We start from the raw sequence: 19,850 nt of genomic DNA, 5'->3' as shown, positions 1-19,850 counted from the left end.
TCCTGTGAGATTCCGACAGTGGCCCAGTTTGTTTATGTCCCAGCAAAAGTGAGACCAAATTAATGAAGGATTGTGTCAGTTCATAGAGAGGAAACAAGGTAATGGTTTGAAATGACTTTGTTTCCATGAAATGGACAAACCGATCTAACAAAATAACCATGAAAGACTTCCTCCCTGACTCATTCTGGAGTGGAATTATATGTAGTGCTTCAGCGTTTTCACCTGCAAAATAGGAACCACAGCCTGCCACCCCACACCAGAGTGACATAAAAGTCGGATGAAGATTCTTTGTTATCTTAAATGTGCCATTCAAATAACTGTGATTTCCAGGTGAACTTTAAAGGCATTGGGCCAAAGGCTGGGCATGGTGGCTCGTGCCTGTAATCCCAGCACTTTGGGAGGCCGAGGTGGGCAGATCAACTGAGGTCAGAAGTTCAAGACCAGCCTGGCCAAATGGCGAAACGCTGTGTCTACTAAAAATACAAAAATTAGCTGGACGTGGTGGCGGACACCTGTAATCCCAGCTACTTGGGAGGCAGAGGCAGGAGGATCGCTTGAACCCAAGAGGCAGAGGTTGCAGTGAGCCGAGATCGCGCCATTGCATTCCAGCCTGGGCAACAAAGCAAGACTCCATCCCCCCAAAATAAAAAAATAATAATGAAAAATAAAGGCATTGGCCATTTGGGCCACTGTCTGTATGGAGCTGGCACATTATCCCCCTGTCTGCTCGGGTGTTTTTTCTCCAGGTATTTTGATTTCTCCCCATGGTCTACAGCTGTGCACATTAGGTGAATTGGTGTGTATACATCATCCTGGTCAGAGTGAGTGTGGGTATGTGTGAGTGCGCCCTGAGATGGGATGGTGTCTTGTCCAGGGCTGAGTCCTCCAATGCGATGGTATCTTGTCCAGGCTGATTTGTTTTCCTGAGCCACCAGGAAAGGGTAAAGTATGGAAGCACTCAGCGAGCTACCATATTTCTGATTGATGGTGAACTACAGGTTGGCAGGATGTGCTCCTTACAATTTCACTTTGCAGACATTTATTCTTTGATCTAACCCACCACCACTACAACTGCCGTCACTCATCGAGTCACCAAATGCTGGGCAAATCATTATTTGTTTTTATTAATTGTTCTTAAATGTATGTATATCTCAGATTTACTTCAGGGTTTAATATTAGAAGTGTTTTAAGTCTTTAACGATGTTTTGGGGATCAGAAATATGCCATAGGAACTTAGCTCTTGTTTATATCAATTAGCCTATGGTAAAACTGGTTCTGTTATACATCCTTTTAATTGTGTTATAGGTCAATGTTTCCCGCAACCTACTGATGATGTTAAATGAGGACTTAGTGTATTAATAGATGAATGATTCATTTCAAGGAGAAGAGATCACATGTTTGTGTGTATTGTTTGTGTATATGTATCCAGGGTGCAACCTGTTTTGCTGCTTTCACACATGCTTTCACACAGAGTTTGTTAATGGACTGAGGGGTCAAGTGGGGAGTGGGCAAGAGGTCAAGGTTCATTTCTTGTCCTGCCCCACGGCCCTGCTCCTAGAAACCCAACAAGCTAAATTGTCCTGTGCTCCCTTCGAGGATCAGAAAAACATCAGGCCCTATGCTAGAGATTTTGGGTGTTTTATCTCTTTAATCCTATAAACAACCTCACAAGCTCAATGCCACAGAGAATCTGAGGCACCAAGTATAAGAATGTATTAAAGATCACAAGGCTTGTTAAAGCTGACGTTCAACCCCAACTCACTCTGATTCCAAAGTCCATGCTCTGCCTCGCTGTCTGTGCAAGGAGTTTTAAATCATCATGTTTAGGTGCCCATCATTTACATGATGCTTTAAAATGGCTAAATTTCAAAGATTCTGCTACCTGAGACTTGTAGGATATTTTAAAGATCCAAGTGACTTCCAAGGGCAGTGCAACCTTGCAAATACTTGGTTATTCGGTTCTTAGTTATACCCTGACATCTAGTGTCAGTACAGTGTGTGGCAGTTATAAAGTGTACAGGCCAGAGAGGCTCCAAACCAGCTGGTCAAAACAAGTTTAAAACATGACACTGAGATGTTTTCTTCTGTGGGGGTGTGTGTGCATGTATGTATGTGTGTTTGCATATATATGTATGTGTATGTATGCATACGTAGGTATGCATGTATATTAATATGTAAGTGCATCTTCATTAGAGTTATATGATTTAGCTACAGAGAATCTGAACTGTTGGAGAAGAAATTTAAATTAATCGCCCACTAGCAGAACCTCTAGTATTATCATTATTAGGTTTTGTTGCAGATTGTCTTCCAGTCTTTTTTTCTGCACATATTAACATACATTCTTGTGAATGTGAATCTCAGTCCCTTGACTCACAGGTGAAGTTATAACACATATCTCTATTTTTTTAATAAATTAATTCCCTTGGCCGGTCACAGTGGCTCACACCTGTAACCTCAGCGCTTTGGGAGGCTGAGGCAGGTGGATCACCTGAGGTCGGGAGTTCGAGACCAGTCTGACTAACATGAAGAAACCCCATCTCTACTAAAAATACAAAATTAGCCGGGTGTGGTGGCACATGCCTGTAATCCCAGTTACTCGGGAGGCTGAGGCAGGAGAATCGCTTGAACCTGGCAGACAGAGGTTGTGGTGAGCTGAGATAGCGTCATTGCACTCCAGCCTGGGCAACAAGAGTGAAACTCCGAAAAAATCGGGCCGGGCGCGGTGGCTCACGCCTGTAATCCCAGCACTTTGGGAGGCCGAGGCGGGCGGATCACGAGGTCAGGAGATCGATCCTGGCTAACGTGGTGAAACCTCGTCTCTATTAAAAAAAATACAAAAACTTAGCTGGGCGAGGTGGCGGGCGCCTGTAGTCCCAGCTATGCGGGAGGCTGAGGCAGGAGAATGGCGTGAACCCCGGGGGGCGGAGCCTGCAGTGAGCCGAGATTGCGCCACTGCACTCCAGCCTGGGTGAAAGAGTGAGACTCCTTCTCAAAAAAAAAAAAAAAAAAAAATCAATTAAATACATAAATAAATTAATTCCCTCTCTGTGCTGCCACCCTGAAACATCAGCTGGAAAATCAACCTCAGTCTTTCTGGGGCTTCTCTGCCCACCCCTTTCTCACCACCTCTCACGTCAGTGCCCTAGAGTCAAACAACAAGACATGGTTGCAGGAGGTCTTTCCAGGATTGTCCGAACGTGTGGTTCCTCTAACCCATCGGTTATCCATATTTATGTTGTGAATCCCAAAAACCTGAGATAAGTCTCAGTTAACTTAGAAAGTTTATTTTGCCAAGGTTGAGGACCTGTGCCTATGACACAGCCTCAGGAGGTCCTGATGACATGTACCCAAGGTGGTCAGAGCACAGCTTGGTTTTATGCATTTTAGGGAGACATGAGACATCAATCAAGATACATAAGATGAACACTGGTTCAGACTGGAAAGGCGGGACAGTTCGAAGCCAGGAGGGGGCTTTCAGGGCATAGATAGATAAGAGACAGATGGTTCTATTCTTTTGAGTTTCTGATTAGCCTCTCCAAAGGAGGTAATCAGGTATGTATTTATCTCTGAGCAAAGGAATAGCTTTGAATAGAATGGGAGGCAGGTTTGCCTTAAGCAGTTCCCAACTTGGCTTTTCCCTTTAGCTTAGTGATTTTGGGGGCCTCAGGATATTTTCCTTTCACAATGTCATATTTTAGGACCAGCCTCTCTTTGCAGCTTCTGTGTTGAGCTTGAGGCTGGGACTCCAGCACAGCGCAGGTGTACTCATCTTCCTGGAAGAACAAAGGCAGTTACTCTCAGAGGCAGGTCTCTCTTCTCCAGGCTTCTCTCCACGGACCTCTGACCTGAGCCTTCTCTATCCCCCCAGACTACTTTTACAGAAATATCTGTACCCCCTCTCCAAACCGGAAGCTTCTCTTGAACTCCTTGATCTCACAAAACATTTTGATGATTCTTTAACCCCAGATCAAAAGCATCAGTGATAAAGAACTATTTTCTCTTCCCTCAAGAACCCAGTGACCTTAATACTTATGCCTTGCCATGACGTTATCAGATACAATTATATTCCATTCTTCCAGTGTAAGGAAAAAAGGGAAATAAAAGATTTCCATTTCTATGTTAAAATAATAGCATTTGCTGGGCACAGTGGCTCACACCTGTAGTCCAAACTTCTGGAGAGGCTGAGGTGGGAGGTTTGCTTGAGCCCAGGAGTTTGAGGCTACAGTGAGCTATGACTGTGCCTCCTGTCACTGCACTCCAGCCTGGGTGACAGGTGAGACCCTCTCTCTAAAAAGAAAAAACAACTAACGAAAGCCATAATAGCATTTGTTCATGGTCTGTGACAGTACCATGGTGTATTAGTATGTTCTCATGCTGTTGATAAAGACATACCCAAGACTGGGTAACTTATAAAGAAAAAGAGGTTTAATGGACTCACAGTTCCACGTGGCTAGGGAGGCATCACATGGTGGAAGGTGAAAGGCACGTCTTACATGGCAGCAGGCAAAGAGAGAATGAGAGCCAAGCAAAAGGGTTTTCCCTTTATAAAACCATCAGATCTGGTGAGTTGTATTCACTAGCATGAGAACAGATGGGGGAAACTGCCCCCATGATTCAATTAAGTCCCACCAGGTCCCTCCCACAACATATGGGAATTATGGGAGCTACAATTCAAGATAAGATTTGGGTGCGGACACAGCCAAACCATATCACATGGCCTAAACATGTGCCATGTGCCAGGCACTCTGCAAAATCTGTCGTTGTCTCTGCTTCCCCAACACCCACACCATGCCTCTTTATCCCAAGACAATTGGGAGGTTTGCCTAAAGCCTGAAGAGTTGGCCAGATTGTCAGATTGTCTGGTTTTGAGTCTTTCCCCCTAACGATTATTAACTGTGTGAAATTGGGCAAAAGGGGTTGTAATTTCTCCTCCATGGGATTGCTGTGACTAGTGGATTGATCAGTCCATAAAACGCTTAAGAGAGCAACTGGCATAAAGGCATTCTGAAGGCATGTTAACTAATACTATTCATTAGTATTTGACTCTAAATCCATTCTCTTTCAATTAGATCCTTTGCTACTTTCATTTTTCTATAGTTACAATAGTGAAATTAATTATTTGCTATTTTGGCAACTGACTTACTTTCTGCACTTTCTGTTTCCTGTCTTAACTGTTTGTGATGAATCTGATAAAATTTTTTTTTAATTCCAAGAATCTATGACCTGTGGTATAAAGACCAGATGATTCATTTATACAAGGCATTCAAGTTCATCTATGGCGTGGGTTCTCTCTCTCTGTCTGACTTCATACCCCCAACACCTCACTCTTGTTCCATCCAGGTGGGAATGAACCGAAGCTGGAGCAGAGTGTGCCCAGCCTTCTGGGCCTTTGCCCATGCTGCTCCCTGTGCTTAGTGTGGCTCACTCCCTCCTTTTCTGAAGAAGCTCATTTCATATTCCCCAGCAGTCCTATTCTTTTTTTATTTTTTAAAGACTTTTTAAAAGAGATTTCAGGTTCCCAGTAACGGAAAATAAAGAGGAAGGTACAGAAATTTCCTACATACCTCCTGTGCCCTCACATGCATAGCTTTCTTCATTATCAACATCTCCTACCTGAGTGGTGCCTTTGTTACAGCAGATGAACCTCTACTGACATGTCATTATCACCCAAAGTTCCTAGTTTGCACGAGGGTTCCTTCTTTATGTTGCACATTCTATGAGTTTGGACAGACGTACAATGAGTGATGGGCATCCACTCCTATAGTATCATATACAGTAGTTCCATTGCTCGAAAAATCCTCTGTGCTTAGCCTATTTATCCTGCCTTCTCCCCAGTGCCTGGCAACCACTGGTGTTTTTACTATCTTCATAGTTTTGCCATAGTCCACATTATTTCGGCAGAAGAGATAGCTGTATCTGTGTATGTTTCCCAATATTTTGCAAATCCCTTAAAGGCAGAGCCTGGTTCACTGTTATAACTAGTACTCACTTTCCCTCCTGCTAAGCCACTGCCTAGGATAGGGATTTTTCACATAGAATGTGTCAAAGTACTGTTTGTGGGACTAAATGATATTGAAGCAAATTTTTTCAAACCAATGCAAACGATAATGAGCATATTATTATTTGTTTTGTTGGAATTCTATTCTATTCTCAATTCATCCCCTATGTACTAGCCATGATGCTAGCCTTGGGGCTATAGAAATTCACAAAACACCAACTCTTCTCTTTAGACTTGACAACAGATGCACAAACAGATCATAGTATGGCAATAGGATATATCACACTGCATGTAAGTAGAAGGGAGGCTCGGAATTTGTTAGAGAAGGTCTAACTTGCGGTAGGTCATGGGAAGGGTATTGTAGAGAGGGAAGTTTGTGCACAGTTGCTTAAGATGCAAAGAATGCGTCCTGGTAAGGAAGAGATCCATTATTTCCTTGCTGCAATCATAAACTTCATTCAAAGGCATCATGTCTTAATGTTTCCTGCAGTTAGCTATGTAGTGTCTCAGTGCTTTACTTCATGATCACATTCAATAGTGATTGCATTGATTGAACTTCTACTAGGACCATGTGGAGGATTTAAACTTTTTAAAGAAAATAAAAATCCAGTCCTTTTTTTTGTTTGATGTATATGTAAATTGAATAATATGTCACACGACTATTTCATGACAGCCATGATACAGACAGACATGAGAGGTTATTGTTTTTGTCCAGTTATGAATTCTTAGAAGGGAGGGAGGCAGAGAGAAAGAGAAAGAGGGAGAGAGAAGAAAGGAAAGAAGAGATAAGAGATTGAGAAGAGATTGAGAAGAGATTGAGAGAGATAATGACTTACCTAAATAAAAACAGGAAAAGATCGTCTTTGGCTCCCCACCATCTGATTATGAAGATCACAATGATTCTGGGAGCTTTCCTGCGGTCTGAATGCCACAAAGGAGAGTTTCTCTGAATAGATTTCAAGCTTGGCGATATTTTTCTGAGAAACTAGAAATCTGTCTTCCCCAGGTGTAACATCATCTTGTATCATAACTCTACTTTGATTTATGACTGTAGAGCATGAAGTTTATTTTGAATCTTCCCATTGTAGAGTTGACCTCTAATAGGATAAGAGCTTATTTAAGTTCCATAGTTGCCCAAGGTCTCGTCGCTGGTAAATGGCAATGTCAGAATTGAAAATCAGGCTTTTCTGGCTCTAAAGCTGTCTTTTACTCTGTAAGTATTGTGCATAAGATGGAGAAATGCTTTGATATTTACAAATGGGGATTATTACACGTACTTTGATAAGTTAAAACTTAAAGGATGACAGGTTTTGACAGCTTTTTGTTTGTGCAGTGCAGTTCCGACACTAACTACCCAGAGTCAAACTTCACCATCTAAGGGCACAATCCTTGATGAACTTGACCTTTAAATATCAGACACCAGGCCGGGCGTGGTGGCTCATGCCTGTAATCCTAGCACTTTGAGAGGCCAAGGCGGGTGGATTGCCTGAGCTCAAGAGTTCGAGACCAGCCTGGGCAACATGGTGAAACCCCATCTCCACTAAAATACAAAAAATTAAAAAAAATTAGCTGGGCATGGTGGCATATGCCTGTAATCTCAGCTACTCGGGAGGCTGAGACAGGAGAAACACTTGAACCTGGGAGGTGGAGGTTGCAGTGAGCCAAGATGGAGACACTGCACTCCAGCCTGGGCCACAGAGCGAGACTCCATTTCAAAAGAAAGAATAAATAAATAAATAAATAAATAAAACCAGACACTAGCTCAGGGTTGCCAGGCCACCCATATACTGAACAACTGGCTATAAATTGTGGGTTTCCATAACCCTTCAGGTTCAATAATTTGTTAGAATGACTCCCAGAACTCAGGAAAGCATCATACATAGGATTGCATTTTTATTATAAAAGATACAAGTAACATCCAGTCAAAAAGGAGATCCATAGGATGAGGTCTGAGGGGTCTCAGACATAAACCATCTGTGCCCTCAGGACTTACCACCCCCCAGGCACACCAGTCTGTGTCATCACCAGAGACACTCATCTAAGCCTCAGAATTCAGAGTGTTTATCGGGGGCTAATTGTGACCAAGATCAATCTCCAGGCCACTCTTTCCTAGAAATCAGGCTAGTATTACTTGACTGAATGTCTTAACTCTCTAGTCACATGATTGGTCTTTCCGGCATGGCCAACCTCTATCCTGAACTGACTTATTAGCATATAGTGTTTAAGGATGCATCATGAGTCCCTGGTTAGCATAAATTATCAAGACCTCATAAATACCAAAGACACTCTTATCATTTAAGAAATTCTAGGAATCCAGAGAGTATCTCTTAGGAATTAGGAATGAAAAAAAGCCAAATTCTTTCATTTTTTAATTATACTTTAAGTTCTAGGATACATGTGCACGACGTGCAGGTTTGTTATATATGTATACATGTGCCATGTTGGTGTGCTGCACCCATTAACTCATCATTTACATTAGGTATATATCGCCTAATGCTATCCCTCCCCCCTCCCCCCTTCCCCCACCCCACGACAGGCCCCCGGTGTGTGATGCTCCCCACCCTGTGTCCAAGTGTTCTCATTGTTCAATTCCTACCTATGAGTGAGAACATGCTGTGTTTGATTTTCTATCCTTGCGATAGTTTGCTCAGAATGATGGTTTCCGGCTTCATCCATGTCCCTACAAAGGACATGAACTCATCCTTTTTTATGGCTGCATAGTATTCCATGGTGTATATGTGCCACATTTTCTTAATCCAGTCTATCATTGATGGACATTTGGGTTGGTTCCAAGTCTTTGCTATTGTGAATAGTGCCACAATAAACATACGTGTGCATGTGTCTTTATAGCAGCATGATTTGTAATCCTTTGGGTATATATCCAGTAATGGCTTGACTGGGTCAAATGGTATTTATAGTTTTAGATCCTTGAGGAATCGCCACACTGTCTTTCACAATGGTTGAGCTAGTTTACAGTCCCACCGGCAGTGTAAAAGTGTTCCTATTTCTCCACATCCTTTCCAGCACCTGTTTTTTCCTGACGTTTTAATGATCACCATTCTAACTGGTGTGAGATGGTATCTCATTGTGGTTTTGATTTGCATTTCTCTGATGGCCAGTGATGATGAACATTTTTGCATGTGTCTGTTGGCTGCATAAATGTCTTCTTTTGAGAAGTGTCTGTTCATATCCTTCGCCCACTTTTTGATGGGGTTGTTTTATTTTTTCTTGTAAATTTGTTTAAGTACTTTGTAGATTCTTGATCTTAGCCCTTTGTCAGAAGGGTAGATTGTAAAAATTTTCTCCCATTCTGTAGGTTGCCTGTTCACTCTGATGGTAGTTTCTTTTGCTGTGCAGAAGCTCTTTGCTTTAATTTGTCAATTTTGGCTTTTGTTGCCATTGTTTTTGGTGTTTTAGTCATGAAGTCCTTGCCCATGTCTATGTCCTGAATGGTATTGCCTAGGTTTTCTTCTAGGGTTTTTATGGTTTTAGGTCTAACATGTAAGTCTTTAATCCATCTTGAATTAATTTTTGTATAAGGTGCAAGGAAGGGATCCAGTTTCAGCTTTCTACATATGGCTAGCCAGTTTTCCCAGTACCATTTATTAAAAAGGGAATCCTTTCCCCATTTCTTGTTTTTGTCATGTTTGTCAAAGATCAGATGGTTGTAGATGTGTGGTATTATTTCTGAGGGCTCTGTTCTGTTCCATTGGTCTATATCTCTGTTTTGGTACCAGTACCATGCTGTTTTGGTTACTGTAGCCTTGTAGTATAATTTGAAGTCAGGTAGTGTGATGCCTCCAGCTTTGTTCTTTTGGCTTAGGATTGTCTTGGCAATGCAGGCTCCTTTTTGGTTCCATATGAACTTGAAAGTAGTTTTTTCCAATTCTGTGAAGAAAGTCATTGGTAGCTTGATGGGTGTGGCATTGAATCTATAAATTACCTTGGGCAGTATGGCCATTTTCACAATATTGATTCTTCCTATCCATGAGCATGGAATGTTCTTCCATTTGTTTGTGTCCTCTTTTATTTCATTGAGCAGTGGTTTGTAGTTCTCCTTGAAGAGATCCCTCATGTCCCTTGTAAGTTGGATTCCTAGGTATTTTATTCTCTTTGAAGCAATTGTGAATGGGAGTTCACTCATGATTTGGCTCTCTGTTTGTCTGTTACTGGTGTGTAGGAATGCTTGTGATTTTTGCACATTGATTTTGTATCCTGAGACTTTGCTGAAAGTTCTTAGCAGCTTCAGGAGATTTTGGGCTGAGATGATGGGGTTTTCTAGATGCACAATCATGTCATCTGCAAACAGGGACAATTTGACTTCCTCTTTTCCTAATTGAATACCCTTTATTTCTTTCTCCTGCCTGATTGCCTTGGCCAGAACTTCCAACACTATGTTGAATAGGAATGGTGAGAGAAGGCATCCCTGTCTTGGGCCAGTTTTCAAAAAGAATGCTTCCAGGTTTTGCCCATTCAGTATGATATTGGCTGTGGGTTTCTCATAAATAGCTCTTATTATTTTGAGATACATCCCATCAATACCTAGTTTATTGAGAGTTTTTAGCATGAAGTGCTGTTGAATTTTGTCAAAGGACTTTTCTGCATCTATTGAGATAATCATGTGGTTTCTGTCTTTGGTTCTGTTTATATGATGAATTACGTTTATTGATTTGCATATGTTGAACCAGCCTTGCATCCCAGGGATGAAGCCAACTTGATTGTGGTGGATAAGCTTTTTGAGGTGCTGCTGGATTCGGTTTGCCAGTATTTTATTGAGGATTTTTGCATTGATGTTCATCAGGGATATTGGTCTGAAATTCTCTTTTTTCGATGTGTCTCTGCCAGGCTTTGATATCAGGATGATGCTGGCCTCATAAAATGGGTTAGGGAGGATTCTCTCTTTTTCTATCGATTGGAATAGTTTCAGAAGGAATGGTACCAACTCCTCCTTGTACCTCTGGTGGAATTTGGCTGTGAATCCATCTGGTCCTGGACTTTTTTTTGGTTGGTAGGCTATTAATCACTGCCTCAATTTCAGAGCCTGTTATTGGTCTATTCAGAGATTCAACTTCTTCCTGGTTTAGTCTTGGGAGGGTGTATGTGTCGAGGAATTTATCCATTTCTTCTAGATTTTCTAGTTTATTTGCATAGAGGTGTTTATAGTATTCTTTGATGGTAGTTTGTATTTCTGTGGGATTGGTGGTGATATCCCCTTTATCATTTTTTATTGCATCTATTTGATTCTTCTCTCTTTTCTTCTTTATTAGTCTTGCTAGCGGTCTATCAATTTTGTTGATCTTTCCAAAAAAACAGCTCCTGCATTCATTGATTTTTTGAAGGGTTTTTTGTGTCTCTATTTCCTTCAGTTCTGCTCTGATCTTCGTTATTTCTTGCCTTCTGCTAGCTTTTGAATGTGTTTGCTCTTGCTTCTCTAGTTCTTTTAAGAGTGATGTTAGGGTGTCAATTTTAGATCTTTCCTGCTTTCTCTTGTGGGCATTTAGTGCTATGAATTTCCCTCTACACACTGCTTAAATGTGTCCCAGAGATTCTTGTATGTTGTGTCTTTGTTCTTATTGGTTTCAAAGAACATCTTTATTTCTGCCTTCATTTCATTACGTACCCAGTAGTCATTCAGGAGCAGGTTGTTCAGTTTCCATGTAGTTGAGCGGTTTTGAGTGAGTTTCTTAATCCTGAGTTCTAATTTGATTGCACTATGGTCTGAGAGAGAGTTTGTTATAATTTCTGTTCTTTTACATTTGCTGAGGAGAGCTTTACTTCCATCTATGTGGGCAATTTTGGAGTAAGTGTGATGTGGTGCTGAGAAGGATGCATATTCTGTTGATTTGGGGTGGAGAGTTCTGCAGATGTCTACTAGGTCTGCTTGGTTCAGAGCTGAGTTCAAGTCCTGTATATCCTTGTTAACTTTCTGTCTCATTGATCTGTCTAATATTGACAGTGGGGTATTAAAGTCTCCCATTATTATTGTGTGGGAGTCTAAGTCTCTTTGTAGGTCTCTAAGGACTTGGTTTATGAATCTGGGTGCTCCTGTATTGGGTGCATATATATTTAGGATAGTTAGCTCTTCTTGTTGAATTGATCCCTTTACCATTATGTAATGGCTTTCTTTGTCTCTTTTGATCTTTGTTGGTTTAAAGCCTGTTTTATCAGAGACTAGGATTGCAACCCCTGCTTTTTTTTGTTTTCCATTTACTTGGTAGATCTTCCTCTATCCCTTTATTTTGAGCCTATGTGTGTCTCTGCACGTGAGATGGGTTTCCTGAATACAGCACACTGATGGGTCTCGACTCTTTATCCAATTTGCCAGTCTCCGTCTAGCTTTGTTCTGTTGCTGGTGAAGAGCTGCATTCCTTTGGAGGAGAAGAGGCACTCTGATTTTCAGAATTTTCAGCTTTTCTGCTCTGGTTTCTCCCCATCTTTGTGATTTTATCTACCTTTGGTCTTTGATGATGGTGACGTACAGATGGGGTTTTGGTGTGGATGTCCTTTCTGTTTGTTAGTTTTCCTTCTAACAGTCAGGACCTTCAGCTACAGGTCTGTTGGAGTTTGCTGGAGGTCCACTCCAGACCCTGTTTGCCTGGGTATCACCAGTGGAGGCTGCAGAACAGCAAATATTGCAGAACAGCAAATGTTGCTGCCTGATCCTTCCACTGGAAGCTTTGTCTCAGAGGGGCACCCAGCTGTATGTGGTGTCAGTCGGCCCCTACTGGGAGGTGTCTCCTAGTTAGGCTACTCGGGGGTCAAAGACCCACTTGAGGAGGCAGTCTGTCTGTCCTCAGGTTTCAGACTCCATGCTGGGAGAACCACTACTCTCTTCAAAGCTGTCAGACAGGGAACTTTAAGTCTGCAGAAGTTTCTGCTGCCTTTTGTTCAGCTATGCCCTGCCCCCAGAGGTGGAGTCTACAGAGGCAGGCAGGCCTCCTTAAGCTGTGGTGGGCTCCACCCAGTTTGAGCTTCCCGGACACTTTATTTACCTACTCAAGCCTCAGCAATGGTGGACACCCCTCCTCCAGCCTTGCTGCTGCCTTGCAGTTCGATTTCAGACTTCTGTGCTAGCAGTGAGCTAGGCTTCATGGGCGTAGGATCCTCCAAGCCAGGTGTGAGATATAATCTCCTGGTGTGCCATTTCTAAGACAGTTGGAAAAGTGCAGTATTAGGGTGGGAGTGTCCCGATTTTCCAGGTACCATCTGTCACGGCTTCCCTTGGCAAGGAAAGGGAATTCCCCAACCCCTTGCACTTCCTGGGTGAGGTGATGCCCTGCCCTGCTTTGGCTCACACTCCATGGGCTGCACTCACTGTCCAACAAGTCCCAATGAGATGGACCCAGTACCTCAGTTGGAAATGCAGAAATCACCCGTCTTCTGCATCGCTCACACTGGGAGCTGTAGACTGGAGCTCTTCTTATTCTGCCATTTTGGAACCGAGTCCTCAAAGCTAAATTCTTTATTATACAGTTAGACATTTGGATAACTTGTAAACACAGATTCTTACACTATAATGTAATTTTCTTTCTTTTTTTTTTTTGTAGGGCATAACTTGAGTGTTTATCCTAATTTTGATGTTCCAGTGACAAGCCCTACAATAATGAATCTGAAAGACAAAGAAGATAACTGTATGGTAAATACCAATTTATCTTTTAGGGAAGACCTTGTCTTGTCTACCATAAAACCATCCCAAATGGATTCTGATGAAGAAGTTATAAGGTGTCCAGAGCCGGCTGAGAATGTGGCCACACAAAATCATGTGGACGTGTGCTCTGAATCTCAGGTGTATATATCAATTGGTGAATTTCAAAACAAAGCAGTTGTGCCTGAAGATGAATGTTGGACTGGCCAAACATCTGATGCTGGGACATATCCAATGGCAGATGTGGATACTTCTAGAAGGAGTCCAGGCCCAGAGGATGGACAGGCCCCAGTGCTGACCTACATTGATGTAAAATCTAGCAATAAGAACCCCTCCAGTGCTGAACCCCTGGTGGCCTTCAGTGCTCAGCATGAGAGTAGGAGCTCTAGAGATAAGTATGGATTAGACAGGACTGGGCTAAGCAAAGTGGTAGTAGGTGGAAGCCACCAAAATGCCATCTCTTCAGACAAAACAACTCTTCATGAATTAAGTACTCTAGGAAAGGGAATAGATCAAGAGGGGAAGATGGTGCTGCTAAGCTTGAAACTCACCCCTTCTGAGCCCTGTGATCCACTAAGTTCTACCCTGAGGGAGCCCTTAGATATTAGGTCTTCCCTAAAGGACTCTCACACGGAAGAGCAGGAAGAACTCTCAGTGCTATCTGGGGTCATCAAGAGATCTTCATCCATCATATCTGATTCAGGCATTGAGAGTGAGCCAAGTTCCGTTGCCTGGTCAGAGGCCCGAAGCAGGGCTCTGGAGTTGCCCAGTGATCGGGAAGTCTTGCATCCGTTTGTTCGAAGACATGCCCTCCACCGGAACTCCCTAGAGGGTGGACACACAGAAAGTAACACGAGTTTGCCAAGCGGCATCCAGGCTTCTCTCACCTCCATTAGCTCTTTACCTTTTGAGGAGGATGAGCGGGAGGTGGCACTCACTAAGTTAACCAAGTCTGTATCTGCTCCCCACATCAGTAGCCCAGAGGAGGCTGCTGAAGATGCAGACACCAAGCAGCAAGATGGAGCTTTTGCTGAACCTTCAGATATGCACAGCAAGAGCCAAGGTTCCCCAGGATCTTGCTCTCAACTTTGTGGTGACTCTGGAACACAGGATGCTGGAGCAGACCATCCCCTGGTGGAGATAGTTTTAGATGCTGACAACCAGCAGGGCCCCGGATACATAGACATCCCCAAAGGGAAAGGGAAGCAGTTTGATGCTCAAGGACACTGTCTTCCTGATGGCAGGACTGAGAATACTCCAGGCGTTGAAACCAAAGGTCTTAATTTAAAAATACCACGTGTCATAGCATTTGAAAACCCTAGGACCAGGTCTCTTCATAGAGCACTTGTGGAAACCCCAAAGGGCACGCCTAAAGACTTGAATGTGGGTCAGCCAGCTCTTTCCAACAGTGGCATCTCAGAGGTTGAGGGTCTCTCTCAACATCAGGTGCCTGAATTGAGCTGTACGTCAGCTGCTGATGCCATCAACATGAACTCAACAGGCCAGCAAAGCCAAAGCGGTTCACCTTGCATTATGGATGACACAGCATTTAATAGAGGAATGAATGCCTTCCCGGAGGCTAAACATAAAGCAGGCACTGTGTGCCCCACTGTGACACATTCCGTTCATTCCCAGGTTTTGAAAAACCAAGAGCTGAAGGCAGGCACTTCCATCATGGGGTCCCATCTGACTTCTGCAGAGACCTTTAGTGTGGACAGCCTGAAGGCTGTGGAGGTTGTGAACTTATCTGTGTCTTGCACTGCCACCTGTCTCCCTTTCTCATCTGTGCCCAAGGAGACCCCTGCCAGGGCTGGATTCTCTTCGAAACAGACTCTGTTTCCCATCACCCATCAGCCTTTGGGATCCTTTGGAGTTGTTTCTACCCACTCCAGCACGTTGGATGAGGAAGTCAGTGAGAGGATGTTTAGGTAAGCTGGCTGATAGGCTTACCCTTTCCACAACAGTCTTTTAGATTTTTCCACGTATTTCTCCATTTCATGCATACTGTTTCAAAATTTAGATATCTGTGATTTTCTTATTTAAATAAGGTAATATATCATATTATAGATAATATGTCATATATATATTTAATTCATATCATATGAATTTAAAATGCAGAATACTGAAAGGAAGATAAAAATGGTCAGTAAGTTTACCTCCAGATGTAACCACTGTGTATATTCTTCTGCATTTTTTCTATGTGAATCTATATTTATGCTTTTTATACAAAAATGAGACCATTCTGTACAAATGGCAATTGTAAATGTTTAATTTAATAATATATTAGAAATATCTTTCTATGTTTATAAATCTATGTTTGCATCATCATTGTAATGATTATACAGTATTCTATTGCATGAATATACCATGATTTATTAACCAAATTCTTTACAAATGAACCTTTAAATTTTGTCCAACTATTTATTTATTTATTTATGTATTGAGACAGAGTCTCACTCTGTCGCCAGGCTGGAGTGCAGTGACGCAATCTCTGCTCACTGCAACCTCCGCCTCCTGGGTTCAAGTGATTCTCCTGCCTCAGCCTCCCAAGTAGCTGGGACTACAGGCACCCACCACCACACCCAGCTAATTTTTGTACTTTTAGTAGAGACGGGGTTTCACCATGTAGGCCAGGATGGTCTTGATCTCTTGACCTCGTGATCCACCTGCCTGGGCTTCCAAAGTGCTGGGATTACAGGCATAAGCCACAGTACCCCGCCAATTTTGTTCAATTTTTATTATGAATATTATAACTCTCTTATGAATATCATTGTACCTCTACCTTTTCATGTTTTGAAAGGGGAGTTCTTTGAGAGCCTTTGGGGAATACAATTCTTCATCAGATTTGACTCCCAAGCACCCTTTAACATTGTGGGACTTCTAAGTTTACCTTTGTAATGCCAGAATTCATTTCCTCATCCTTGTATTGGGTTTGTATTCATATTGCTCTCCCATCTATAAACTGTATATCTGATTATGTATATAATAGAATCATTTTGTCAAAACATCCCATCTTCTTTACCCTTTTGCAAAATGCTAAAGAGTTACATATTAATGGTGTCTCCAAAAGAAATTGCCACAGGCAGGTAAACATTGGGTTTTTGTTTTATAAAGAATGTTAAATACCTATCATATGGTACTTGTCGTTAATTCAATGAGTACACAGCAGACATAGTAGATGCTGTCCAGTGCCTGCCTGGCCAGGGGTTCCCTTGCTTATATTGTACCTGCAGTCTAACGGAGAGACAGACACATGAGAGAAGTAGATGAGGGCAGTGACTGGGTAAATATGATGTTTTATGTGTGCGTGGTGGAGCCAGAAAGAAAAGCACCTAATTTGGCTTGGGGAAATGAGTGTGAATAGGGATAGTGGCCAGGCAAAACTTCCTAGAGAAGATGGCATCTACTCTGAGAAGAAAATATAAGAGACAATGATGATGATGATGATGATGATGATGATGATGATGATGAGGCTAATAACAAGAAATAGTAAGTGTCAAATTTGAGATTCTGACAATGGCAGTCTGACTCCAGAGTCCAGTCCCTTAACCATCATCTTGCCAGGTAACCAGACAAAGAGCATCATAGCTAAGTGAGAAAGGCATTTCAGGCACACAGGCCCTCAGGCACCAAGGCATGGAAGTAAAGCCAAGTCATGTAGTTCATGCAGAAAATTATAAGAAATGTGTTATTTGTGGAGGCTGGGAGTGGTGAGGAGTGATGATGGAGAAGCAGGGGAAGGCCAAGCCATGGTGGGCCTGGGTGTCAGTCAAGTCAAGAAGCTTTCACTTTTTAAAGACTGCATGGGGCCTTGGAGCTGGGTAGAATCTTTGATGTCCTGTCACTCTCGTCTCCTGTTCAATGCAGGAATCACATAAGCATCTGCAGAACCAAAACCCACGGAAGCTTTGTTTTTTTGTTGTTTTTTTTTTCTTTTTTTTTAAATTTTATTTTTTTTATTTCTTTTTTTTATTATACTTTAACTTCTAGGGTACGCGTGCACAACGTGCAGGTTTTTTACATATGTATCCATGTGCCATGTTGGTGTGCTGCACCCATTACCTCGTCATTTACATTAGGTATATCTCCTAATGCTATCCCTCCCCCTTCCCTCCACCCCACAACAGGCCTCACTGTGTGATGTTCCCCACCCTGTGTCCAAGTGTTCTCATTGTTCAATTCCCACCCATGAGTGAGAACATGCGGTGTTTGGTTTTTATAGAGTGCTTTCCTGCCTCCTTGTTCAGAACAAAGCTTCACTCACTAGCATGTCCCCTGGGGGCTCAAGTCAGCTTTGCCACTCAGCAGGCACTTTGCTTGTGGGTGCTCAGCCCTCCTACATACCAGCCCAGCTCATTTCCTGTTCAACATGAAGTACACAGCTTGGCTTGTGATTAATTAGTGTATTCTCCAGTTTTTATCAGGCCAAAGAAAAATTTAAAAAAGAACTGAAGATTGAAGGATTTCTGTACAGTGACTTAACTGTACTAGCTTCTGATATACCATATTTCCCACCAGAGGAAGAGGAAGAAAATTTGGAAGATGGAATTCACCTGGTTGTCTGTGTCCACGGCCTGGATGGTGAGTTCTAAAACAAGTTTTCTTCCCCAATTCTGTCATATATGCAACTTATAATATTTATGCACTAATGTAGATGAGGTATTCATTCAACAGAATGTTCAATTAGCAACTGTGGAATGACAGTAATTATGATTAATCTAAGGAAATGGTATGGCTTGCTGTTAAAGAAAATATCTCTCTGTCACAAAAAATCTGTTAAGTAAATAAAATACATGAATGAGTGAATAAATGTAGTGAAGGAGTGAATGGAATAAATCAATACATAGATAAATGGAATAAATGATTAATAGAATGAGTGTCAAAGTAAAAGAAGGAATGGAGTGAAAGAATTACTGAAATTAATGTATTATGGGAATGAATATATTAATGAAATGCATGAATACAGTAATTTGAACCCATTAATTCATGGAATTCATGAGTCAATACAATGGTCTGAATAAAGGAAGAAATGGAGAGGAAAGAAGACATGTATTCATTTTGAGGAGCTCAGGTTAGTGGCCCAAACTATTTTGCTACCTATTTTTATTTACCTCCCACTTATAGGATACCTTTTGTATACCAGGGACTTTGCTAGGTTCCGGAATTTGCAGGAACAACAAAAACTTTCTCACTCATCAGCTCAATGTCATACATGACCAGTCTGTACCTCTCATGTGTATGACACTAAAATAAAATGAGATAAGACTCTCAATACCTTTGTTAAAATAAGAAATCCGATCAGGCTATAGGCAATTTTTTTTCCATCATGCATGTGAAAGATGAGAAATGTTATAAAGATAGAGCGGCTTCACCCCTTTTGTACTGTCAGAAAACGGAGCCATAGATCACATTATCAACTGGGCAGCAAGTCTTGAAAACCACAACCGATAACAAGCACAGGGTGCTTTGGAAGATGACTTCTCTAGTTCAAGGTGCATATGTCTAAACTCTGCAGAATTTTCAGGATCCACTCGTTCAAATTCAATTTCCAAGGGCTTATTTGTATTAACAGAGAGCTGAGCACGTTGATAACAGTTATGAATATTTACACAACTCTTCATGTACAAAAACCTCAAGATTTGTATTCTTATAAATGTTCTCAGTTTATTAATAACACCTTATTAAATCATATTTTCTGAGAAAATTTTAAGTTGCAGAAAGTTCTCTTTCCCTTAGTAGCTGAAGGAGAGGGGGCCATTTCTACCCATTACTTAACACTTAATGCTGAAAATAAACACTTGCAGCTTTTTTTTTTTTTTCCTAAGGCAGGCCCTGGCATATCATTAGGGAACTTTAAACAATAGAAACAGTGGGACCAAAGAGCCTAATTTCACTGACAAAAATGAAAGAGGAAATGAATAATACTTAACCTCATAACACAAAATGCACAGATTTCCTTTAAAAAATGCCCATTTTATGACTGTGACCCTACAAGTTTGAGCATGTACTCTGACAGGCCACCAACATGGGTGGCGTTTGGGCATATTTGAGTCATCCTTAAGCATTAGAGATAATCCCAAACACCTGGACTTCCCCCATTCCATGTGGCACTTTCACCCTCCTTTGAATCATTGGGTAGTTTCATAAAGAATGATATTTTTCACTCACAGTTTACAAACTATTTTGGAACTATGACGTGTGGGGTAT

The 19,850-nt window shown here is 41.8% G+C and overlaps 1 protein-coding gene across 11 annotated transcripts in view; it reads left to right on the top strand.

Annotated features, from left to right (window-relative positions):
* Positions 1-19,850, top strand: part of FAM135B (family with sequence similarity 135 member B) — a 449,831-nt gene that overhangs the window by 412,798 nt on the left and 17,183 nt on the right. For all 11 annotated transcript variants that reach the window (XM_055287340.2, XM_055287337.2, XM_055287336.1 and 8 more), the window contains 2 exons: positions 13,546-15,571; positions 18,058-18,224. In XM_055287340.2, coding sequence (XP_055143315.1) covers positions 13,546-15,571; positions 18,058-18,224 — 2,193 coding nt within the window. The remainder of the gene's footprint in view (positions 1-13,545; positions 15,572-18,057; positions 18,225-19,850) is intronic.

Source organism: Symphalangus syndactylus, chromosome 7, assembly GCF_028878055.3.
Source record: "Symphalangus syndactylus isolate Jambi chromosome 7, NHGRI_mSymSyn1-v2.1_pri, whole genome shotgun sequence".
NCBI lineage: Eukaryota > Metazoa > Chordata > Mammalia > Primates > Hylobatidae > Symphalangus > Symphalangus syndactylus.
Note: the sequence above shows the minus strand (reverse complement) of the source record. Positions and strands in the feature narration are given on the sequence as shown.